Source organism: Motacilla alba, chromosome 8, assembly GCF_015832195.1.
Source record: "Motacilla alba alba isolate MOTALB_02 chromosome 8, Motacilla_alba_V1.0_pri, whole genome shotgun sequence".
Classification (NCBI taxonomy): Eukaryota; Metazoa; Chordata; class Aves; order Passeriformes; family Motacillidae; genus Motacilla; species Motacilla alba.
The window spans coordinates 18488591-18515359 of NC_052023.1; the positions used below are offsets into that span (position 1 = coordinate 18488591).

Genomic DNA, 26769 nt, shown 5'->3' on the forward strand with positions numbered 1-26769 from the left:
AGATGCTGAACAGAAGAACTTGAAGCTAAAAGCACTCATTAAGCCACCACATATGTCTTGTTCCCTATTTTCCCATTCCTTTTTATCCTACTATTTGTGTTTATTAGTGCAGCTGCACAAAACAAGAACTTACTGCCACACTATGCCATGACCTGCACACAGCTCAAGCATCCATTTCTGCTTGCACGGTTGCAAAATCATCTTATATCTTCTACATATCTTAATTTTTTTTTCTGCAAGTTACACCTAATAGTTATAATCCTTAAAACTCAGTGAGAATTCATAACGGCTTGAAAGTGTTTAAGGTATTCCAATCAGGAGAGATGAAAAACTGCACCAGGAGAATCACCCCCTTACATGATATCTTATTATTACAGTTGCCATTACAACTCTGTTCCGGCTTTGCACTCTGAACTTTAGCAAGATACTTCTATGGTGAACGCTTGTTGACTGTTCACATCTACATTTCCATTTTTAACAGACTTTTCCACATTGGTTGATTTTAACAGCCTTCTAAGCATGATCACAAAGGGGCTGAAAGCCACCTGACAGCTCTTCACTCTCACACTACAGAACCAAAGTACAAAATCATTGTATAACCTCTTATATTTTTGCCCAAGTGCTAATTTTATAGAGAACACTGTCACTGGGAATATTCAACTATTTTTTGTAATCCAGGTATTTCTACTGAACTTATTCATAGATCAGGTTTTTATTCACTTTTATTCTAACAATATGACAGACTGATTCCTGCACCATGCTGCTTCTGCATTTATTAAACATTGACCGAGAATGAGTTTTTCTGCTGCCTAATGATGTTAATTTTTTTCAAGGAAAATGCTATACAAATAATGAAATAAGTATTTCATGGTTTTCTCCCTTCTGTTGGTTCAGTCAGAGTTTTCTGGTGCTATAACAGTATAAATATTAATCCTGATATATATTGAGTGCTATTGTGGAATTGCAGTCCTTTTAAGCTGATGTGATTTTGCTCAATTGTCACATCACTTTAAGACTTTGCAAATACAAAAAAACTTATTTATGTGCATATGTACACATCGGGTAGGCTTTTATGCCTTGGTTTTACTAACTAACAGTGAAAATTAATATTTAATAGTGTTGGATAGGGGTTTTCTTCAGTTGTGAGGCTACCTCATTTGTGTCCTTGACAACGAACAGCACTATTATTACAGACTTTCAAAATAATTGATGTACACATATGGATGTTAATACTGGACTTCAGTATTGTAAAAATAAAAGATTTTTGTCTCTTTTGAATTTGGAGCATCTAAAAACACTCTTAAAATTACAAGTTTTAGTACTGTAGATATTTTTCCGCTACCTCCTATGAATAAGTCTATCTTGTGTTGTTACAATTCACTTGCTAAATTTCCTTCTCAAAGTGGTGCATGCAGTTTGCCTTTCTCAAGGAATTTCAAACATGCATTTTTCATAAAAATTCTCTATTTTTAAAAGGTGTTTATTTAAATTGAAAAACCATGACATCAGTGTCTTGGATGTGACAAAACTATGTTGGGACCAAATGCGGGCAGTGGTTAGAAAGGGATGGACTAATAAATGTCAACAAGTTATTGTAGTCCTGGAAATGTCAGACAAGTGTACCAGTTCATTTCAGACAGGGTATTTCATTTGGACTGCAGGGCAAAGGGAATTTCTGCTGGGACTCCAGCATTTCCATTTAGACAAATGGGTTCTACTGTTAATTACATGACTATAGTTTCTTACTCAGCCTTTCTCTGCCTGGGCTCATGCACCAAATGGCTAATATCTAATTAGCTGGTGATAATTTGCCCAGATTCAAGCAAAATATTTGTGTCAGGTCACTGCACAATAATCCAGATTTGTTTTTCATTGATATCTACATGAAGTTGCTTTAAAGAGGCATTGATATTCCAGAAATGGGCTGGAATTTTTACATTCTGACATTTTCAAGCCTTCATGCCGGTAACTAAGATCTTAAATACAGATGTGTGCAGGTAAAAATCTACCATTATCAGCATAGAAATAAACACACACTGGGCACAGTCCATATGAGCACAGACTCAACATCAGCCAGCCACAAGGCAGCTTCTAAAATGCCACATAACCACTCAGCCTGTTGCTAAATCTGACTGAAGGGGAAGCAGTTCAAACCACAGTCCAGCATTACACTTCTGCAGCCATATGCCTTGCAACCCATAACTTGCCAAAGGCCAGAAAGCACAGGCATGTAAATCTGCAAAATATTATGTAGATGTGTTCATAAATAGTATTTATTGCCGCAGATTCAGAAAAATTATCCTAGCTCGACTCATGCAAAATATGGAAATTTCATTTTTCAAACCAAACACTACAGTGTAAAAGGCAGCAGGAAGGCCAGGAATCATTCAGAGTCATCTGCTACTTTAAAGCTGTGACCTATATCTAGCAGCCAAGGAAAAGACATTAGAAGACAGAGCTTTACAACAACAGGAGATTATTAGGCATAGCAGAGAAACAACTGCTTGTTGCAATTACAACTTCAAAGCAGAATTTAACTCTCCCATCTGCACCGTGCATCTCTTTTGTATGTTTTGAACTTGTTCCACTATGAATCTCCCAGTGCTGCCACATGCCATCTATCCAAGAGTGTTATGTGCTGCCAGCATGGGATCTACAGATGGGTCAAAGAGGAAAATTTTGCCCTAACATGGGAAAGCAAGGAAAAAAAAATCCTGCACTTGAAGGAAGTTAATGCAAATGTTGATAATTAAGGGGATGCCCTTGATACCATTCAGCTACCACATTTTGCTATATCCTATATTTTTTCCCTTTCATAGCATTTATCTGGTTCATATGTAAGGTACCTTGTTTAGATGCTGGAAAAGATGCTGCCATGTTGTCTGACATGAACTTTGTCCTGGGAGACAGCAATATTTTTCCTCCAAATAACAGACAATACTGAGGTAGTTGTACCAAAGATTAGAAACCCTGTTCATCAAATATTCATAAAAATTTATCTGTTTTATGACCAGAACAATCTTTTAAGTTAATAACTAAAACAAGCAATATCCCCTCACTTGCTCAAGGTAGATTTACCTATGGAATAATATGTGAATTCAACACACACAAGGATTCTCCCAAACAGATTTTCCTAAGGGACTGGGAGTGTGGGGAGGGAAAAAAGAATATGTGTACAAACACACACTGCTGCATTTTTGAATTCTTATATGGCAAGCAAAGCAGAACAAAAAAACATCTGTCAGTTCCACACAGCAAAGCCCAGCTCCCATATGCCACCCTTTCTCAAGAGAGGATTACTCTTTTAATATGCTGAGTTCACATCATCTATTCTGCATTCAGTGAGCCAAAGAAAAAAAATCTATCTATATAATATGATTTAACCCTAATCCATGCACATAGCCTCAGAAGTGGCCTTTCTGTGGGGAAATTGTGTGGTGACCAGAAGAAAGCATGTCTCCTTAGGCTACTAAGCAATGGTAACTGCAACTGCAGCTGCTGCTGCAGCCTCTGGCCAAACTTCTGCTTGCTACAAACCCCCAGAGCCACTCTCTGACCACGTAATCTGCATGGCCATTGACTCACCAGCTCCTCTAAATCTTTGTCATATTATTTCATACTGCTTTTGTAAGTGAGTTTATTCAGTGATGTAACAGTGGTCCCTGCTTCTGCAGTATGCTTTCTGTTGCCATGGAAGCAGTGAAACCACAGCTATTGCCTGTGTCCAGCACGTACCAAAGCCTGGGAGCAAAGGCAGGCTTTGCTGCAGAGGGAAGAGAAGACCTGGACAAAGAGACAATGACCTGCAGCCACATTTAATGCAGTGCAACTTTGTCAACACACTAGATTGTACTGGAAAAGAATTTCAAATCAGGTTTCTAAAAACTGTGGCAGCTTCTGTCTGCCTGAGAAACACAAAGAAAGGTGACTTCTTCACCTAAAGAAGTTTCACCAACAATGCTTCTTTAGGGGGCCAAGGTCTTGGGGTTAAACTGAGCTCTAAAAAATCAGCTTGCAGTCACCAGGGGCACCTACTGATTGCCAAGTTTTCTTTTTGTTGACGGAAAAATAAATCACTCCTAAAAACTCATTCTAGATGAGTCAGAATAGGCCTATAGTCCACTTCTACGAACTTCATCTTCCCCAACTCCTTTAAATGTTTTTATGAACTTTATTGGTTTTGCTGAAGCAAAGCATAAACAAACAATTTTATGCTTTATGCTAAATGTTCCATGACACTTCTCTGAGTTTGCTTGAAGGTGGGTAGAAAAGCTGTCAGGAATAGTGCAGACCCTGTAAATATAGCTATCCAGCACATAGATGCATTCGTAAGTCACACATCACCACACTTTCTTGTAAGACTATCATGATTGAAATGGACAGGAGGTGTTTCTGAATTAGTTACCACCAACACATTTTCCTTTAGGAGATCATATGGATGAGACACTCATTGTGGTGGACTGCCCTTGGACAAACACCAGGTGTCTACCAAAGCCTCTCTATCACTCCCCTACTCAGCTGAGAGAGTACAGAAAATATGACAAAAGGCTTATGGGTCAAGAGAAGAACAGGGAGAGATCACTTGCTAGTTATTGTCTTGGGCAAAACAGACTACACTTGGGGAAATGAGTTTAATTTCGTATCAATTTATTAGTAAATTTATTGCCAACCCTATTGGCAGCTAGGAATCCACTGCTAGCAGCACACCAAGGTTGAAATGGTGAAGTGGCACCTTAGCTGTACCTTGGTTACTTATTCCTGAGAAAGTGGTTGTTCTAGCTGAGTCTCAAGTGAGGACCTAAGTGAAAGCCAGAGTGCAAGACAGACCCATCCCACTCTGGGATGCAGGCACTGATGAGACTTCTCCTCCTCTGTTTGACTAGAATCCCATGTAGCTGTGAGAGTCACTGAGCCAGCTATGCCAGAGCATGCTGACAGTAGATGCTGATTATTTTCAAGCCAGATTCATGATTTCACAACAATCAAGGCTGATACAGTAAATGCAATTAAGTGGTATCACTCATTACCCACTCTCCCCCAATAAAAGTTACATATTTGGCAAGAACAAAATCTTACAACAGCTCCTCAACTTTTGCTGTCTTACTTGGGATAACCCACCAGGAAAGTTAACAAGAAATGACTACTTTTATTTAAAGGCTAGACTTGTACTGATGGGTTTGAACCACTACTGGACATCCCCACAGCACTCTTAGTAATTTCCTGGAATTTAGTGCTGATAGACAGGAACAAATCTCCTCTGCTCACAGATCTTCTGTTCCTAGTAACCCCCCTGGCTATCTCCTTTTACTAGGCTACCAACAATTGCCCTGACTCCTGAGCCAGCAGAAACTCTGTAAATCTTTCCTAACAGGGTTAAGACAAGAATATGTGTTGGTATGGCAACATGTGTTGCAGCTCTGAAAAGTCTTCTTCAATGATTTGGAGTCAGACTAGAGATTTGCCTTCCACACCTGCCTGCAGGCATGAAGTACATTTTTGATTTGACCCTCTCATGAGTGTGGAGCACGGATCGGCATATACACTCTGGATAAATTAAAAGAGAACAGCTAGAAAAGAAAAGGGGCTAATGAGAATCTTCACCTCCATTTCCATAGCAGCCAGAATACCAGCAATCATCTGAACAAAAACAGCAGGTAATTTCCCATTTTCCCTCAAAAGGAGAAAGACAGGAAATAAACAATGACTGCTTGAGTCACACTTCTCTCCTTGTACATTAAAGCTGAGCATCTCAATGCGAGAATAAGCTCATAGACACAAGACAACTTTTGCAGACCTTATTAATGTGCTACAAAGACTGTAAATGCTATCTTTCACAGAGAATTCCTGCAGGCCTTATCCAGGGTACCTCTCATTGACATCAACAGGAGCTTGCCTGAGAAAAGGCTGCAAACTTTGATCCATAAATAGGATCTTAGCACATTTCACCATGGAAACAATTGCTCGGGTTAATTCTGTTCTTTTCAAGACTAGCAGGAACTGCACCAGATACTTGACAGATCAGAGGAATAACAGGCCTCGGTATTGCACACGGGGTTGAAAAGCTCAGTTTGGCTCGGTCCCAGTCACACTACTCCCCCTGACTGGCACTAAGACTGAGGTGAGCTGTCATTAACATCTTGATTTCAAAAAGAGTACACCTGCAAGAAAAGAACATTGGTTGTGTAGGAATGCTATTCTCTGGAACGTTCTACTGCTCTGTTTCAGAAAAAATATTTCACAGAAACAAGATAAACGCCGCAGACTCCTCAAGGAGCATCCCGAACACCCTGATGCCCTCAGGGAACCCGTTCAGGTCTCTCAAACCCGTTCGTGTGCGTACAAATCTCCCGCCGCAGCCAGAGCACCCCCGCGTGTGGGCGCCCCGCCCGGGGCTCCCCTGCCCCCCGGCCCCCGCCCGGCCCGGCGCGAAGGAGTTAAGCTGGCCGGGACCCCCGCCCGCCGAGCCGGCTCCTGACGTCAGCCCCGCGCACGGCGCAGCGCTCGGCGCGGCGGCGGCGGAGGAGAGCCGCGGCGGCCGGGCGGCTGCGAGCGGCCGGGGCAGCGCTTGGCCGCGGGGCCGCCGCCCGCAGCCCCGCCAGCATGTCCGCGAAGGAGCGGCCGAAGGGCAAAGTGACCAAAGACAGCGTCACCCTCCTGCCCTGCTTCTACTTCGTGGAGGTGAGTGGCCGCGACGCCGAGCGGGCTGGCCGGGGGCTGGCGGCGGGCGCGGGGAGCGGCGCGGAGCCGATCCGCGGGGAACGCGGTGCGCCCGCGGGGAGCGAGCTCGCCTCGGTGCTCTCTCCGCACCGTCTGATGCAAAACCCTTTCGTGATGCTTTGTCTCGCCGAAATCAGCTTCGAAGCTCCCTATAAGGAGCAGGCATAAATGAATCTCCTCTTTCGAGCCTTTTGGAGCAGGAATTATTTCTAAGAATTACTCAGAACATGAAAGGGTGCCTGAAATAAATCGAACTATGTGCACAGGAGCCTCTCGGGAGGAAGACATATTTCAAGAAGGGCTGGCTTCTAGGCAAACGCCGCTCGCATTGCTTTGATAGAATAAAAATCACGTTCATAAGGGAATGCTTAGAAAAATAGAAATATTCTCAAATAGGTAATCACTGATATATTTTTGCTGACCCCTGAAATATGTGTTTCCTCTATCAGAGCTAAAAATGTCTGTTTGGAAAACAGAATGAGGTTCTCGGCACATCTTCTAGGGCAAAACCTGCTATGGCTGCTCAGCTGGTAGCAGGTGGAGTTGCAGAGACACTGGCTCCTTGGTGTGTCACTTGGAGGCACTTAGCCTCCATGGAAAGTACAGTCGGCTTAGGTACTTCTGGAAGATCGTGAGTAGACACAGTTTAAGCTCAAAGAAACAGTTGTGATGTGGATTTGTTTAATGGCACAGCAGAAGGAGGAAGGTACAAATGTTTTATGGGTTGAATGAAGTGCTTCATGTGACCCTACTCACAGAGAAGAGAGCCTGAGGGCACTTTGAGGTACCTAAGGTAGGAAACAGATTGGGAAAATAATGTGAAGAACTTAATGGTAAAATACAGTGTAAGGTAACTATACCTGCCCTCAAAAGCATAAAATATATATAATACTTAATATATAAAAATATGAAAATATAAACATAGGGTGAAATATAAAACAAAATATATTTTCTCTCAAATGCACTTGAAGGGCTTTGGAGGTTCTCTAGAAGGTAGAAGGGCATTGGGTTCAGAAGGAATTTTAGGTAACAGTGGGGTGTTTCTCTTCTGTGTGTACCTGGATATGGTCAGCAGCTAACACTAAGCTGCACCAACCTGAAAGCTTAACAGAGACTGGTTTTATGGAAGCATCAAGCTCATCCTATCCATGCGATTAGGCCTGATCAAGAAAAGCCCTTTGATGGAAGTACTTGCTGTGCCATGTATCTTATATTAGCTTTGCATAGGAGGCAGAGGTCAAGCTTGGGAAAGCCCCTAAGAAAAGGTAAGGGGCTTCTTCACTCTGTGCTGTCTTTGCTGCTTTGGGAATCCAGACAGGAAGGGAGGGTGCTGTACCTCAACCTGAGGAGGACTCTAATGCTGGAAATGATGTAGAGGTCCTGCAAGACACAACAGAACTTGTGCTGTGCTGTGGCCTGCAGCAAGATGGGATGAAGTGCAGAGCAACAGCACAAACTGTGCGCTTGCTGCTCTTAAGGGTTGCCTTATGTAATACTGATTGCATACATATACTTCCCCTAGAAGCTCCCTGCAGCTGTTACAAGGAATAAGGTAAAATATTCTGTGAGCAGCGAAGAACCTACACTGAGCTCTGCTTACAGTTCCCACATGAGGCAGGCAAGTTCTCCACTCAGGTCTAGGCTGTTAGGTCCCTCAGCAAGTCATTCCCAAGCTTCATTTAAAAACAGGTAGAGATCTTTTCAACACCCAGTTGCTTTGAGTGAGTCAAAGCCCTCAAATAACAGAAAGATCTTCTAATGAACTTTTAAGACTTTATGTTATTCAGTCATAAGAGCAGTCAAGAGCCTGTGTGAGCCCTTCCCCACTAGGAGTAATTTCAGTAATTTACTGAACTGCAGACTTACAGCCCTTCTTGAACCGAAAAGTAAAAGCAACATCAAGAGAAAAAACTGACTGCAATACACCCAAACCTAAACGTTGATTAGGAAACTTTTTGGTGAGTTATCAGCCCTGTCCCATTACATAGCATGAGGATTTGAGACCATTTCCCACTTTTCAGTTGAGGACTCAAATCACTTGGTGAAAGGGTAACAACAATACATGTGATACTTGAAAGGAGCATGTAGCTTGTGTTCCCTGTGAACGCCCACTCCGCGTTTGACGCATGCGCAGCAATTCTAATCAGACTAACGAGAATGCCTTTCTGAAGCTTTGGAGCACAGCAAATTGCCAGCACTTCAGCAGCATCAGGGAAAGGACATGACTTAAAATCTTCTGTTGTGATTGGCTCAAACAGAACCAGATTAAGTTGTACTCCATAAAGAGGGATTTATTCAGAGATCATTTAACTGCAATGAGAAGTTTGCAAGTGTTAGGGATAGAGCAGTCACCCAGTGTGGTTGACGGGCATTGCCATGCAATAAGGATTTCCTTTGTAAGCAGGAGGTAAGGTCCTAATGCAATCCAACAACAGCCAACTACTTAGACCCAAAACTTACCTACTTTAAATAAGGCTTTCTGAATTTTAAAGCTTTTACTTTAATAAATGGATGGTAAGAAACAGGCGTTCAACTTCTTGCCTTCTTGCCTTTGAACACTGTCAATTCTTTTATGTTTTTTTCTTTTGGCACTCATCCACTTCTATTTTCCCTCTCCTGTTCATAGAAGACAGTGCCTTCCCACTCCAAATTGCAACAAAAAAACCCCACAACCCATTAAGTTTCCACCTTCAAACAAGAAAAATAGGGCTTGCTGACATCCATTTTCCAGCAAGACCTATTTCCCTGGACCTATCTAGGCCTGGGGAAAACCACATTGTTTAGAAAATAAATTTCTAAAAATGTGCTTGTTTTTTTCCTCTTGAATGCTAGACAAAAGCATAGACTTGGAAAAAAAGATGTTGAGTTGAAAGTTAAAATTATTTTCAACATGGTAGGAAAGGGATGTATTCATGTTATACAAATGAAATATATTTTAAAGAGTGAAATGAGTGAAATAATGCATGTAACAACCATTATAATGCAGGCATGCAGAACTTAGAAACAGCAACACACAAACACAGTTCTGACACGAAGGGGTTTCAACCATTAACATCCTTAAGAATGTGTATGAATGAGATTAACTCCAGTAAACAAATGTGTTTAGTGGCAGTGACTATCAGGCTTAGATAAAATATAATTACACAGAATGTAGGCAGGCCAGCTGCCCTGGAGAAAAGGAGACTGAGATGGGACCTTACAGCTGCCTACAACTTCCTCACAGGAGAAAAAATGAGAGGCAGGTACCAGTCTCTCCTCTCTGGTGACAAGCAACAGGACCCAAGAAGTTGTGTCAAGGAAGGTCTAGGTTGTACAAAGGAAGGATATTACACAAAGGTTCTTCACCCAGAGAGTGGCTGAACACTGGAGCAGACTCCCCAGGGCAATGGTCACAGCACCAGCCTGAAAGATTTCAAGAAGTGTTTGGAAAACAGTGTCAACATGGTATGACTCTTGGGGATGGGCCTGTGCAGGGCCAGGAGCTGGACTTCAGTGGTCCTTGTGTGTCCCTTCCAATTCATATTCTTTGAACAGATGGATAATTCAAACCAGCAGGGGTTTCCAACAAAAGAGTTAAAACATAAAACTAACATGCTCCTCTTAAGATGATTAGAGCTATTCTTCATTTACAAGGGAAAAGCAAAAGGAGAATCAAGGTAGAGCTTTGAAAGACAGGGAAATGGAAAGAAAATGAAGAGACAGCTTCCAAAAAATGTGGATGGGCCATTCTCTAAAAATCATTAGAGGCAAATAAACATTATGAAGTAAATCTCAACACATATTCAATTACATGTTTTCAAGTTTCATGATTCATATAATAAAGTAACTTGATGACTTATCCTGTGTCTCGTAGGAATGTTTTAGAGGTTATTTTAAAGGACTGGTAATAGTTCTGCTTAGCAGAACCTCTGATTAGCACACACTCCTGAGAGCTGAATAATTTTAGATTGCCTTATGCACACTTACCTGAAGGGCATGGTAATCATCACCATCAAGCAGTTAGGCCTCTTTTATTCCTAATTGTGCTTAAGGCATTTTAGGGTTCTGTAGACTGACTCTATGGGTTATCTGAATTTCATTTGCATAGCTGAGAAAGGCAAAGCTTTCCATGAAAATTCATAGTCCCTCTGGCCTAGTGGGAATTACTTTTCATGGTAAAAAAGTCTATGTACCTCTGGGAGATCTTGAAAACGAGTATTCCTGGAATTAGTTTTGGGTTTTGTTAACTGACTTTGTTTTCAGCATATCATTATTGTATTCACTTAGAAAAAAAAAATTGATGTCTTGACTTTTATATCAATCTGAAAAACTTCCAGAGTTACGTGGTTTCCTTTCCTGGCAGAGTGGTCACACTTTGAAGTCAGGACAGACAGATTTCTCTCAGTGAAGGAAATAGACTGTCTTTACTCATGCTCTCCTATTTCAAAAACTCCTGGTTAAATCCTGTTCTCATGGAAGTTGCATAAATTTTGCCTTTGACTTCAGTGGCATTACTGCTCCATCTAATATGTGGAAATGCAAAAGGTCAAGGTGTTGTCAATCTGCATAACTCGATGCATTTATTCTCCAGCTAAATTGTGTTGCTGTAGCACAGCCTTCATCTGCTGGTTGTGTAACTTCCAGGGACTAAAATTGGATATATTTTAGACCCTCTCCCTTGTGCAGTTAAATGTTCTTCCTTATGTTGTCTTGTAGACTCTGTGTTATGGATACAGCTTCTTTTTCTTTTTCTACATTTTCCAGAGCTCAGCCCAGTCTTAGTCAGTTTGGAAACACTTCTTCCAGTGGTAGAAGACCACTTATTTGTCTTGTTCCACAAAGGAGTTGGAATTCTCACCAGCAGAAAGCACAAAGATCTGTTATCATTGTAGAGCTCCAGGCTGCAGAGCTGAGGAGGTCATGAGACCCTAGTGAAATAAGTACATGTAGAGAATGGCCACTATCTCACTAACAGATGCTTTACTTCCTGTTGTTTCTAACATACACTGAGAGAGTTGGGCTTGAAACATTTGAAACTCAGTAGCACTTCTTAGTCACATCTGGAATGCTTTCCAGCTGTTCAGCCATGCACAACCCACAATATTTAAACTACAATGACCTGCAAGTCGTGTATAGGTGTGATTTCAAAAGACATTAAAAAAAATCAGTGGAGTGCAGTGATCAGAATAAGAGAGAGAGTAGGCTGTAGGATTAAATCTTTCTTCCTAAGAATAGGATGTTTGGATCTAGTGTAAGAATTAAACTGTAATGCTGTGCCTTGGAGGCACAGTGTTGTCCTATTCCTCTCTAGATTGGTTTTCTGTTATACTTAAATTAACTGGGGGCTGCACCCAACAGAGATCCTCAACAGCAGAAGATGAAATTATCCCTTTGCTACTGTCAAAGAAGCATAATATTTTCCAAACACGTCTTTTTCTCTCAAAAGAGTCAACTATGTGTGAGAGGAGAATAAGGAGAAATACACTTCATTCTCTCTGCTCATTGAACTGACCTAGTCATGTGGCTGAGTCTCAGAAGATAGATGTCACATGTGTTTCTAAAGCTGCATTAAAGACCAATATCCCCAAAATATTAGGGGGCTATCTGAGACCTGAGGAGGCTGCTATGCATTCAGAGCAGCTGTATAATTCATTGGCCAGGTCATCAACATTGCATTCTCCCTGTCACTTCTGTGCTTATAGAAGAGCTGTACAGCCTAAGCAATACCAGTTTTTGCAGGAGATGACCATAAAAGGGGAATGAAAAGGGAGGTGTCACACCTGTGCCGAGGCTGTCTTTGGGAAACAAATGCAAATGCCATAAGCTATCTGTCCCTTCTGGTTTTGGCTATGTGCTTGGCAAGTGTAGAGTTTGAGTAGTTCTCAGTGAAAGACGGCACTGCTTCCTTTACAGTCCAGCAACATCCTCTTGACCTAATACTTCCAGCAGTAAAAAAAAGCCTGAATATGTTAGAAATTAATGGAGATACATTTTTTCCGAATTACTACTTCTTCCAAAAATTTATAATCCTACTATCTGTGATCTTCTTTTATAGTTGTTAAAAATCTCTTACTCTGGAGCCAAAGTTAATAAAAACCAGCATATTGTGGAACCTTAACATGCCCAGGAGCTGAGCTATTACAAACATGGTGTCTTGTTGGATGGTCCTGTCACTTAAAAGTTCAGTTTGTAGGGAGTTCAGAAGCAGCTAAACAGCATGGGAGGAAGTCAGTGGACAAGGACTGTCACCTACAGGATTAGTTTCCCTTTTTGTATGTATGGAAATCAGCATGCCCTAGAGAGTACAATAAATTGTAGCATTTTGTGGGGACTGGCAGCTTTGTCCCTTAGACATGGGGTTTTTGAAGAAACTTCTGGCTGAAATTTGGTGACACAGACCTGAAAACAGCTGCCTTTTGTTGAAGTACTGCTGTTCTTGATTTACCATAACATTGCAGCAGAAGCATAAATTTTGTAATCAACAGTACATGTAATATCATAAATCTCATTGTATATAGTTGTTAATTGATTATAACAATTATTAGTTTATTGTAATTATAATTGATGTAATCAAACAACAATAATGTTTGATGTAATCAAACAATAATAACTAAGATAAGGAGTCATCAATTATGTTTGAAGTCACACTGAAAAGAAATGCATTACTTGTGGTTTTGTGGTTTAAATTTCTGCCTGAAAATTTACTTTCAACACATATATTTAACAGAATATATATAAAAATATATAATATAGAAAATTTGTAAAATATTTATAGATTACTCCTCCCCAAAAGTACTTAAACAATTTTTATTTTGTTGGTTTCTCCCTGTATAATTGCTGCTTCACATATATTTATAAAAAAAAGAAAAAAGGAAAAAACTCTTTTAGGGTTACTGTGTATTCAGCATGACTGAGATTTCTGAAATAAATAGAAATTGTATCACTGATATATCAGCTCTAGTTTAGGTCTTACACATACTGAGACCTTTCTTTCAAGATTTGGCAAAAGATAAGGATAATTTGAAGAGTTACATGAAGATAGTTGTTGTATTTCCAAAGCTAGACTGTAATTGGCAGTCACAAAACAATTAAGTTAAATTCTAAAACCAGCGCTGGAAATATATATAACTTAATTTTCCAAAATGGTAATTGTAATAGATTTCAAAGACATCTGGGATTTGAAATTCCACTTTAAGTTGAAATTAAATCAAATAGCATTAAGTCTAGGAGAAGAATCACCATTATATCATGTATCTGTACACAATTTCCACAAAAGTTAGACAATGGTGAGGCACAAGTAGTTTAGAGAAAAGACTAATTCCTTGTAGCTTTGGGCCAGATGAAACTTGCGTGCAGAAAAGGGACAAGGAGCAGCAGAAACTCAAGTTCAGGCAGAAAAGCAAAAAAGCCTTTATACAGATGGAAGCCTTAAATTTCTGAAAAGACAGAATGCCTTCTTTTATATGCCTGCAACATTTAATAATTAAGTTTAGAGCATAAAAATAAATCAAAAAACTCACTTTTCTGTCAAGCGGGTCTCCTGCTCTATAGGCATCCTATGCTCAGTGCTCTCTCTTCAGAGAGTCACGGGTTCTCCAAAATGAGAAATGGCAGAATTTGGCTGATGCCATTTTTTAATAGGGACCTATTCTGGAAGGTGTTCAATCACAGCAATGAACTCAGTATTCACCCCTGCCAGGATAAGAGAAACCTATCCTCTTTCCATTCTCCCCTCCTGTCCATTGTAAATCTCGCAGCAAGGTACCACAGGACAGCAGCCAGGGCAGCTGAAAGCTGCAGTCGCTGTTAGTAGTTGGCTAAGGAACACCTTGTCTCCTCCAACCCACTACAGCCTCTTTCTTGTCTCATCCATCTGTTGTGCCTTGTCATTTAGACCATGAATTCCTTGGCACAAGGATCGACATTTATGATAAATTTAATAGAATCTTCCACAATGCACAGCCTTGTCATGGGAACTAAACATAGTTATTAATTAGACCATCCTTCTCTGGAAGACTTGGCTGATATTTTTTCATGCTGGGAAACCAGCGGCATTCATTTATTATCTCTTTGAGGCAATCCTGTTTGTTTACTTGATTGCTTACAAAGATTCCCAATTTCCAGAAAACAAGAGAAACATCAGGAGGCAGCTCCCATACTCAGGAGCCTGTTGCTTGCTGTGGAAGGGTAGCAGAACAACCCTAGAATCTGAGAAGTTCCTCGCCATCCATGTCTAAAAATTATTTACAAAATGCAAAATATTCAAACAGTGTATCAGGTATTACATAATCCTTTCTTTCAACAGCTGGTTTAGTCACGCCATCTTTAGTCTGCATCTGGCAAATCATATCTTGACTTTCTCTGAAAGCTACATCCATGCTGCTTCTCTCTTTTCTGCCTACCTTTTATACAGGCAACATCACCATGGGATCAGGGTATGACTTCATGGTAAGAGAGAACACCCAGACAGCACAATTTAGCAAAGCAGAAGTCACATATCTGCAACCAACAAAACAGGTTCAGACATCTCAGGATGTGACATTTCATAGCTGAATTCTCACAAAGCCCATGAATTTTAAGATGCTTTCCTGAAGAGAAATTTTAAGATGTTTTCCTGAAGAGAAATAGGGACTTTTTGCTTTGTTAAGTGCTGACGAACATGAGAGTAAAATATAAATCTAGCAGCATACAATTTTAGAGAATTTATAGAAGCCAGGGATTCCCAGGTTCTATCCACTCTGACAGGACTTTCCCACTAAGCCTTGACCTTCCACTCTTCATTCAGACTTCTGTGATCTATCACAGTGATAGCTGTCCTGTGGCTCTTGGCCAGAAGAAAGATTTGTTACATGCCCCATCAGTTCAGAGAAGTTGTTGTGCTGCTGAATGCTGCTTTGGTTTATCCTGCACTATGTAACACAGGAAGTTTTCTCCTTACAACATTTCTGGGTATTTGCATTCTTGTTGAACTCTTGGGAGCAGAGAGCATCTTTTCTGATGCTTGGACTATTCCTCACTCAATACAGTAAAAGCTTTTAAAAGATTAATAATGTTAATTATTATTAATAGCAAAGTTCTGTGGTTTAATTAAGGCTTTTAACTTACAGTTTAAGAAAATAGCAAGGAGGGAAAAGACAAAAAAATCTCTTATAAAAAATAAATAGTCCACAAATCAAACCTTTTCAGTAGCTATGCTGATTATCCTTCTGACTTTAAGGCTCTAAGCCGAACGGGGTTTGACCATTGGGGTTAAACTTTGAATTTACAGGTCTAAATTAAAAGCTAACCAGGACTCTTTCTCCATTATCCATCCAAGGAAGTAAGAGTATAAAGACTTATTAGTAAGGATTAGTCAAGAATTGACATTGGGTGTTTTATTATTCTAATTAGGCACAGGAAAATTCCTATTCCATTTTGTAATTAAAACAATACACATTCTACCACCTAATTATATTTGACATTTTCAAGGTGTTGGGCGCCGAAGTCTATAATTACAGAAATGCTGCTGCCTTAAGCAGAACACTCCATAAATATTCATATATTAGATAGTCAGTTTACTGTTTAGAAGACTTTAGAAACATTTGCTTTTTCCTTTTTATAAATGTTAGACTTGAAGAAGACATATTTTATATTTATATTTTTTTAAAATATGGGAAGAAAAATGTTCTTTGGGATGACATACTTTATATAGCAAATTGAGTACAGACTTATTCATTAGTATTGTATGTCAGAAGTTTATAATCCTTTAGAATTATATCTTTTCTTTAGCAGAACAGATAATTACAGTCAGAAGTAATATGGGAGTCCTGTACTGAAGTCATAAGACAGTAAAATGCAATTCCTTAAATTCCTTAATTTTAAAATTAATAATAGAGTCACAACTTACATACAGTAGTTTAAAGAAAAAGTTATTCACTACCTTTTATTTTAGTGTTCCACAATAGAATACCACTTCAAATGTTGCCTATTTTTAATAGTTGAATACTGCCATTTAAAACAGTTGCCTGCCTGTGATCCAAGTAGAGTTTGCCTTATGGCTAATGCATAAACTATCGTTCAAGGAGAGACTTTTCCTTCCTGATATTGGAGAAGTGGAAAAATACTGAAGATGAAACTGTGAATGCAAGATATTCCATGAGTGGGCCTGCTTCGTGTTTCCATTCTGGGAAATTAACCTTTGGGGACATCTTGATAAAAGGGCGTAATTTCTCAAAAGAAGGGACAATAGGCATCTGCTTGTTTTGTCCATTTAGCCCACTGGAATAAGTTTGTGTCCTGTTGTAAGGTGCTTTGCCCAATGGGACATGGAGCCTGACTAAGTCATTAAGTATGACTTTCAAATAGTCATTAATAAAGGACATCGCAAATGTTTCAAGAGTTAAATGTAGTGCAGAAGGGAAGTAGAGAGCTCAAATGCTGTGCAGAATGCAGAATTTCAATGTCCCAGCAAGAGCAGCACAGAGTTAGTACAAGCTCCTTGCACATCAGGACAGGGTACGCTGTGACAGAGGCCCATTATCCCAATCAGTAGGGTCTCTGCCTCTGCAGGCAGGTGTTGAGAGAAGGGCACCCAGTTCCACAACAATCTAAATTATTCCCAGAGTATGAAGAGTTCAGGGAAGCCCTATTTCATCCTGCACATCTGTCTAATGACTGGGAGCAGTCTAGCCCATGTTGACGAATCATGAATGTTTGCAATATAGTCAATCAGGCTGCAATCAGTGCAAAGCGAGGATTAAATGTATTTTTTATCTATTTTTATATATTTATATTTTACTTTTATATAAATAAATAAAATAATATAATATTTATAAATAAATAAACATAAATGAATATATATATATATATATATATTATATAATGCATCCTGCTAAAGAACTGGACTTCTTCCTGTGATGGGCAAGAAGCAGAACTTAATTTACTGACATTGTATGTAATTAATCCATACATATAGATATAGATATATTTCTGTCAGATTCTATAATAGTTATATATTATGTATTCACATAATATGTATTACATATTGTGTGTTATATGCTGTACACAATACGTATGTATGGTATAGTATGTGAGTAAAAATATGGATGTGTTTGGGTTATACATATATATACGCATAGGCACACTATTTACTGAAGCAAACTTCCTAGATGCCTGGTCTTATTTCTGTAATGCTCACAGCACCTTTAAGAATGCCAGTCCATATTTCTTCCCTTTGCACACAATCACAGCTGCTATACTAGGTGACATTACAATGCAATCAAGGTGAGCACAGATATAACCAGACAAGCAACATTCTTCCATTCACTACCCTCTTCAGATTTTGCTTGGAAACTTTGAAGACAAAACTCACCCTTTTCAAATCAGCGCATCAAAGATAAGCTGTTATTTAAAAAAACCCCAAAAAACTCATATTAAAAGATGTTTCAATTAAATTTATCTGGAACCTTCCTTCTTTGATCACCCAGAATTACATTTGATGCACAAAGAGCCTGAGTTTTATAAGCTCAATGCTTAAAAAAATGAAAATTGTGTGTTAATGCATGAAACCATTGTCCCTCTGCCACGTAGAGCAGATTTTATTCATCATTCTCCCCAAATGCATATGGTTCCCATTTTACCTCTGCTTTTATATTGCATTGTAGAATGAGATGAATGACAATGATTTCAAACAATCAGTTGTTTTTGTAAATGTGAACTGAGCATTGCAAAAATAATATAATTTAAGTATGCTCAAAATTCTTTTAGGACAATTGCTGTTTCTCCTAATCTCAGGTGCTGTTAACTCTAGGTACCTTCATTGCAGTACAGACACCAGGACTCCTTGCATCTCAGTGGCAGAGCAGGAAGTTGTTCTAATATAGCTTTGTTCGTGAAGGACTCTGGAAAACAATAAACAAAAAGTGTTTCTGAGTGTTTACTAAGGAGAATGCAGAGAATAATCACATCCTGCTGGTCACCTCTGAATGCCTCAACGCCCATCTGCCAGGGCAGCAAGGCTGCTCTCTTTGTTCACTTATAAACCAACAGCTTTAAAATGCCTTTTTGCTATATCTTCTCCTAAATTACTTCCTTCCACAGAGATTTAGTGGTTGATTCTGTGCTTTAAGGAGCTTATGGTGAGCAGAGGTGAATTTGGGCTCCAAGAAGGGCCAACTCTGCTCTTAATAAATTAGTGGAAGAAATTGCAAAGTGATAGATAACTAAATAGCTAGAGGATAAAAGAATTGTGAACCATAGTCATCAAGGTTCTAAACAGACTGAGTCTTGCCAAAGTTAATTGCTTTTTTGGTGAAATTGTGAAATGGATGTCGTATGTGATATGGCATTATCATAAATTTAGATTCTAGGGAAGGACGGGATACTGGTTTTCATTAACTATTAATTTGAAACTTAATGCAAAATGGCTTTGATGTAAAAACTGTCATACATGACAGAGAGTTGCTAAAGGACCAAAAAGGGTGATTGATGAACAGCAGAGTGCTGAGGCCCCACATGGGAGACAGTCCTGATACTTTCCTTAAAAAAAAAAAAAAATTAAATCAAACTTTTTCTATTAATGATTCATAGATGAAAAGGCTAAATTATATGTCCTAAAGATTAGGCTGGGTGTTTTGACTAGCTTGGTAGACAGCAGGGTTATTGATATCAACTGAACGGTACCATCTCTCCAGAGAATTAATTATTTAGAGATAGTAAAAGAGGCATGACAATGAGCAGTGAGATATAAACAACAAACATCAAAGAGACATCAAAGAGACAACAGACTACGTTGTCTTTACAAAAGCATTGCTATTCCATTTCCGAACAGTAATTTGTTGCTTTCTTCTCTTCTAGTTGCCCATATTGGCATCTTCTGTTGTTAGCCTCTATTTTCTTGAACTTACTGATGTCTTCAAGCCAGTTCACTCTGGATTTAATTGCTATGACAAGAGTCTGAGTATGCCATACATTGAACCTACACAAGAGTCTGTTCCCTTCTTGATGTTGCTTAGTCTGGTTTTTGCTGGACCATCAGTTACGGTAAGTTTGAAGTGCTAATGTCATTTAATAAAGATTTTGAACATAGTTTCAGTTGGCATAAAGGAAATAGCTCCTTTGGTTTCAGTTAGGCTGTAGTGTCATGCAGGTTAGTTTCCTTAGGATTTTAAAGTCATGTTTCATTCTTCTGTAACAAAAGGAGATACACTCCTTTTAACGTTCCCTGTAGCACTTCATCTACTCTCAGTGTCTTGATGGTGGGCTTTAATGTTAAGAAACAGCATCTACAGTTGGATGAGAATAGCTTGAATCATTCTGTTATGCTGTATAAATATTTGAACTTTTACAGACAGGGCATCTCCATACTCTCAGATACATAAAAAATCATCAAAAATGCAAGATTTTTTTTGAATGCAAGCCTTTCACAGCCCTGAACTTGCCACTTTTGTAAGAACTAGCTTTATTCAGAGAGAAGATATATCAATCTTGTCAGTGAACTCAATTACAGTTTCCAAAAAAGCACTGAAACACTGCTAAATTATAAGTTAGTCATTAAGAGCAGGCAAAAGTGGGCTGGTTTAATCATTCACCCAAAGGGAGGAGATGATTTCAACAGAACAGAAATATCCTGTCAGAATGAGCAGCTGGGTCAGTATTTTACAGAAAAGTAAAGTAGAAATTGTCTTTTACACACACACACACACACACACACACACACACACACACATATATATATAAAAGAGAATTCATTTTGTCTGATTTTATTAGTTCAGATAGGAGCCTTATTCTCACACCACTCCTGTCTGGCAAATGGAGAGAGAAATTCACCTTGAGTGGGTGATTCTATGCACCTAAAAAACATGATCAACCTTTTGAAGGGATCTCTTCTTCCCCCTGGCAGCAATGACAATGCATCTCAGTTAGGCACTTCTCAAAGGCCAGCTGCAAATATAACTCTGGTTCTAGCTCCTGTTAATTTCCTTAATTTCAATCAGTTAATTCTTTTTATTATACTATCCAATTTACAGCTACAAATCTATAAAATGTGATGCCTGTATAAAAATTATCAAGTGCTATTCTCTCTTTGCTTTCCAAAGTGTTTTTTCTTTGTCTTCTTTTTTTTTTTTAACTGAACAGTTCTTACTGCATTTAATTTTTGTTGCTTTAGAAACCATTTTTTAAGGATTTTGCACAACCAGCAGGCTAAAAATTGTACATTTAGGAAATGGGAGCTAAGACTGTAAGTGATGCTGGTGCAAATGATTGTTGCAAACACCAAATACTGTGATAAAAGCAAAGCATTAGTATTGGGGTTTGGCTGGGTTTCTACAGTGTTTCTGCTGAGAACAAACTGGATTTTTCTGAAAAACCTATAGAAGAAATCTGTCTAGGCTTACTCGGGCCACAGTAGGTGGGAAAATCTGGCTTTTACTTGAGAGAGTTTCTGTTAAGCCTAGGTAATATCAAACACCTTAAATCAGGATAAAAGATGCCTTTTTAATTATATATTATTTGTTAAGGGCTTTGATTATAACTCAATTCTTTCATCATTGCATTGAATTTTGCAATAGAAAATGTTATTCTTGCTTGAATCATTCTACCAGCAGTACAGAAAATTAATCAGAAGCATGCCGTGTGAGGAACTCAAACCCATACTTGAGCATGCCTATAAAAAAGAAAGTTTGAGAAAGAAAGTAAATCCCAAAGCTTCAAAGTACAACTAACTAAAAGCTGCAAGCCTTGGAAGATGTAGTTCATTTGTAATTGTGTGAGCATGAATGTGATGCCTGTGTTAGTTAGAGGCTGGGCAGTGGCAGTGCAAAATACACAACCTCCTTCAGTTGCACCAACGGCATTGAGTGCTTATTATTGAATACCACTTTGCAATAAAGGAACTAGGGGACATTTCTGTCCAATCCTTCCCTTTTTCTTTGGAAAAATAGGCCAATGAAGTTCAATTGTGCCATTGACATATTGTAGAGTTTAGCATTTTTTAAGTTAGTTGTCATAAACATTTCAATTGATTGCACACTTTATAAAACCTGTAAAAGATAGAAAAGAAAGCATGAGCTGTGTGAGGAATTGAGGCTCTCCAGTAATGTTGAATATCCTGGCCTCTGTCCACACTTCAGGGGACTTTCTGCTGTATGAGGCAGGAGGTCATCAAGACTCAATAAAATACAGGTGTGATTAAGCCACATTTTAAATATTACCAAGGAGTGTATATATAAGAAAAAAAAGAAAAACAAAAGTGTGCGTGGGGAACAAGACAAGCAAATTTCAGTGTCAATCCTCCTTTTTAAACACATATAGAAATATTAGAATGGGATTATTTTTCTATGTTATTTTTGTTGATACAACACTTTTCCCAAGACTGGAGAACATATATAAATCTATTAACTTTAGAGTAATTTTTTATACAAAAAAATCTAACATTTTATGACTCATTTTCCCAAGCCACTATTACACAAGGATCTGTTCGGCTTTGTGGCTTTGCATTTTGGTTTTTCTCTTTGGGCTTTTTTTTTTTTTTCATTATTAGTAAGTAGCAAAGGCATTGAAACAGGTCTGTTCTGTAGCCCTGAAGGGTTACAGAAAATAACTACCTGTATTATTGACATATGTCTCATAGCTCGTGACATAGATGAAATTTTGTGTATGTATTCAAAAACTGCAGGAGCTTTAGTGTGGAACACCTGGACTTGAAGAAATTATCAAGATAGATATTTTATGTCTGAAACATAGATACACCTGAATTGCAGCATGATTTCAATTTGCTTCAAAGAACTCTGAATCTGATCCTCTGATAGATTTTCTCTCTAGTTACCCATTCAGAAATGTTAGGGCCAGTTATTCAATTGTATCAGTGAAGGTTCAAACTCTTATCAGCCACTGACTAAAAACCTTCTTAGAGGTAACAATGTCCTTTCCAACAGAGATCACTAGGACGTCAGATCACATTTATTTGGGAAATCAATTCTCAAGGAGAGAAATTCACTGCTGGCAGTTTCACTCCTACTGCCCATTTTACTCTGGGAGTTTTTTCCTGTGGAAATGCCAACCTCTGAATTTTCCTTGATATAGGCCTTGCTGTTTTTTGCTCTATCACACAAGCTAATCCATCTTTCTGGTGCTTTCCCTCTACCAGACAGTCCCTAGAACTTGGCTAAAAACTATTAGAGTTTTTCTGAGTTTTAAATTTGGAATACTACTGATTTCTCTGGGAAGCTTCAGCAGTAACTCAATCATAATAGTGTCCCTAGTTCTCAGCTTATTAGAATTCCTTAAATAACCTCTACCACTGGCTTTTCCATGTCATAGGAGAACCTTCACTACTTCGACCTTCCTGGTCAAGAAATTTCAATTTATTAAAACTTTAGCTAATAAGACTAAGCTTTTCCACTTTACCTGCCTTATCCTACAGGGGGGTATTGGTATAGTCAAATACCACTGGTAATTACAGTAGATTCAGCATAATTCAGATGCTTTGGCATCTCATTGCATTATAAGCTTCATGCATTGCATGGATTAGTATTCAATGCCGCTGTGGATAGGCACAGTGACTCTTCTTTTGCTGGTGAGAACTGCCTCATGAATTGCAATATTTCAATCCAACCCTTACTCTGAACTCTCTACAAATCCTGTACAGAATTCAAAATAGTTGCACTACTGAACAAGGAAAACAATAAAATCTGAGACTGCAAATGTATAAATGTGTCTAGATTTTCCAGCAAGTGACACCATTTTTTATTTATATTCTTCATTTTAGAAACTCTTGTCTAGGGTTTTGGTCATAATCTGTTTTGCTAGGTGTGCTGTGAGGGGCCATAAGCACAGAACTTTTTCTGCTGCTGTGGATCATGTTAAAACCCAAGCCAAATTAAACAAATACAGAAAACCAGGCTGTCACATAATTAGAAGCTGCTCGGGATTGCTAGGCCTGTGGCCAAGACTGAATGCTAAAACCACTTCAGGAGCACTAAGATACTGCAGTAGCTCTGGATTATTTTAGAGGTGATATTTTATAATTACTGCTTTTTTATAGTAGAAGCATCAAGTTTCAGCTGTAGATCAAGGCCTGGATACCACTGAGCACTATATACTGTATGCCATTTGCATTTAATTTCAGGGCCATCTTCTTGCCTGCCCTCATTCAGGCTAAGTTGCATTACTTTATGTTTACATATTGATATAAATCTTTTAAGGTTGAGTGCATATCAGTGGATGACATTGGTTATGTTACAATTATATTACAGCCCTTTAAATTCAATCAGGATCTTCTGAGTAAGTGCTACATTCAATTTAATGGCTCCTTTGTCATTGCAGATAATGATAGGAGAAGGAATTCTCTACTGTTGCCTATCCAAAAGAAGAAATGGGATTGGAACAGAGGCCAATATTAATGCAGGAGGATGCAACTTCAATTCTTTTCTTAGAAGAGCTGTCAGATTTGTTGGTGGGTTTCAATTGTTACTTCCAAAAAAGAACTTTACACATGCATTCAGTTTTCACCATGCAGGTTTGCTTCTCTGAAACAGCCTTTCAGAACAGTGCAGAGCTGTCACTAGCATAGATCTTCTGCTAGAAAACATGGGAAGAAACTTAGACTGCAACAGAGCAGCCCCATACTCAGTAATGCAGCATCTACACTTTCCATTTCCCCTTTCCTCTCCTGTACTATTGTCAGTATTTCTAAAAGAGTAATTTTTTTTTCCTTCCCTGCTCACTTTGAGCTGGCTGATTTTTAATTATTTCAATGTATAGCTTCCCCTGCCTGTCTTCCGTGCATCATAAGGATTCAACCCACCTGTCACAGTATTCAGCATGACAGTGAAAACTTGTCAGAAACTCTCACTAGGTTTGACATTCTTTTTCTGGAATGTGTTTATCTGCCTCTCAAAAAGGGCTAGAATCTGGCAACTTAAATTATAGAGGAACGCATCAAATTCTTTCATTTTACTTTGTTTTAACTGTCATTTATGAAAAACTCTACTTTGAAAGGCAACTGGACTTTGATCTCCTTCTTACAGTTAATTTCCTCTCCCAATAAGCGGCTAAAGAAAAGGTTTCCTCTGTTTCAGAATCTTTCATTAGAGAAGGCAGCCTAGGCAAAGACAACCAGCAGGACAGCAGACTGAAAACCTGGTAGAACAACTGTTCCCTGGGTTTTGGTAGTCTTGCAAACAGGGAGGTAGTGAAAAGGGAAGTTGTGCAATCTGTGACCAGTAAAGCTTCATAAGAGCAGCAGTGAGCAAGGAAGCAGAGGCTTTGTGAATTATACCATGAGCAAGGAGGACTGTAAACATACCCCACACCCACTTCTCCTGTTTGGTATCACCAAGGAAACAGAGACACATGAATTTCATCCCAAATTCCCCATCTGAATTTGAAGTTTATTTCATATTTTAATGGCTTTAACATTCTTTCAATTTTTAGGATGAAAAATAAATTTATCTCTGTGGATAAAAGTAGGGAATTAGAGGTAAATCTTTAGGAGAAGAGCAATTGAAAATGTTCAGTAAAGCAGTTGCATTTCTTCAATTGCCTAGTGAATTTGGCATTATTAATCAGTCTGAAGCATGGATCCCGTATGAAATAGACTTAAATATTTGGATTAGTGACAAGGACACAATACTCAAGAAACATCAGAAGGGTGAAGGTAGCCAAAGTTATTACCAGCCAAAGTTATTACCAGATTCTGTGGTAGCAAAAAGAGAACAGGTCTTCAGAGCAATGATCTAATGGGCCATACTCCTAAAAACCTGTCCTCCAGTGGGAAACTCCAAGGACTGGATAAGCACATATGCTCTCCTCAAATAGTTGGCTAGTCTTTAGTCAATTCAGAAAAATTCTTTTCAAACTGAAGAAGCTCCAGTGTAGCTCTCTTTCATGAGAAGATGTTGGAGGACATCAAGACATTAAAACAAAATTTTAAGTATCAACAGGAAGAAAACATGCATAAACTATCCTAATTTTTATATTAAAGAATTCAAATTCGCAATAAGATTTTGTTCTGCATTTTAATTCTCTTATTCTGCATTTAAATTCTCTCAAGTCCAATGACAAAAGCCGTCAGAGCTCTGTTGAATGTTGTTTGCACAGTTAATCAACCTAATTAATGCATATCATATAATTAACAAGCTCTGTTGATTTCTTTCCTAGGTGTTCATGTATTTGGTCTTTGTGCAACTGCTCTTGTTACTGATATTATACAGCTATCAACAGGATATCAGGCCCCATATTTCCTGACTGTTTGCAAGCCTAACTATACATCCTTAAACGTATCTTGCTCAGAGAATTCATATGTCGTGGAAGATATTTGCTCAGGAGCTGATCTCAATATTATCAACGCTGGAAGGTTGGTTCTATTCTTCATTGTGTACACTTTAAAGTATTCATTTAATTTTGGTTTTTTTTTGTTCCATTTTCAAGATTTTTTTTCCTAGTTAAAGTCCGAATGAGTTAAAGGTGAATCCATTAATGTCTTTTTAGTGGTGTTCAATTTTCTCCATAAAGGTATTAGTCTAGCAGTGGGCTTTGTTTACCTTGTCAGGTTCCAAAGTACAGTCATTAGCAGCTGCTCTGCCCCCTCAAAGGAGGCAATTTCCTATATAAAATCGTCACTATGTATAACTTCTACTGCTTTTGGAAGTGGTATAGGAACAGAGTAAGTTCCCTGTAACAGGCAGGGGAAGAAGTCTGCCAAGTGCTTGGTCTGAGACCTCTGTATAACATACGTTACAGCTTGGGTGTTTGGGAGGTGTTGGACAAGTTCGTTTTCTGTTTCTCTAATTATTTTTTTTATATAAACTGCATTGAAAAAATATATCTTTTTAGAGGAAATACTATACTACAATAGTACAAAGCTGTGTGTTCCCAAACCTGTCTTTTCTTGCATGGTATTTCTAACTGGTTTTTTATCTCTTTCCCCATAACCGTTTGCTGTTACTGGGATATTGCCAGTGAAGCCTGATGCTTGCAAGCAGTGTCTTACAACTGCATGGTGTCCCAGAGAAATCAGGACATGATTACATAGGAGCAGGCAGAAAAATTTTCACAATTACATCTCATTCATTTCATTATCTCAAATATGAT

The 26769-nt window shown here is 38.7% G+C and overlaps 1 protein-coding gene across 1 annotated transcript in view; it reads left to right on the plus strand.

Annotated features, from left to right (window-relative positions):
• Positions 1-6138: 6138 nt before the first annotated feature.
• PLPPR4 (phospholipid phosphatase related 4) overlaps positions 6139-26769 on the plus strand; it is a 31141-nt gene continuing 10510 nt past the window's right edge. The window contains exons 1-4 of the mRNA XM_038144535.1: positions 6139-6678; positions 19531-19716; positions 24001-24130; positions 25837-26032. Coding sequence (XP_038000463.1) covers positions 6601-6678; positions 19531-19716; positions 24001-24130; positions 25837-26032 — 590 coding nt within the window. The 5' untranslated portion in view covers positions 6139-6600. The remainder of the gene's footprint in view (positions 6679-19530; positions 19717-24000; positions 24131-25836; positions 26033-26769) is intronic.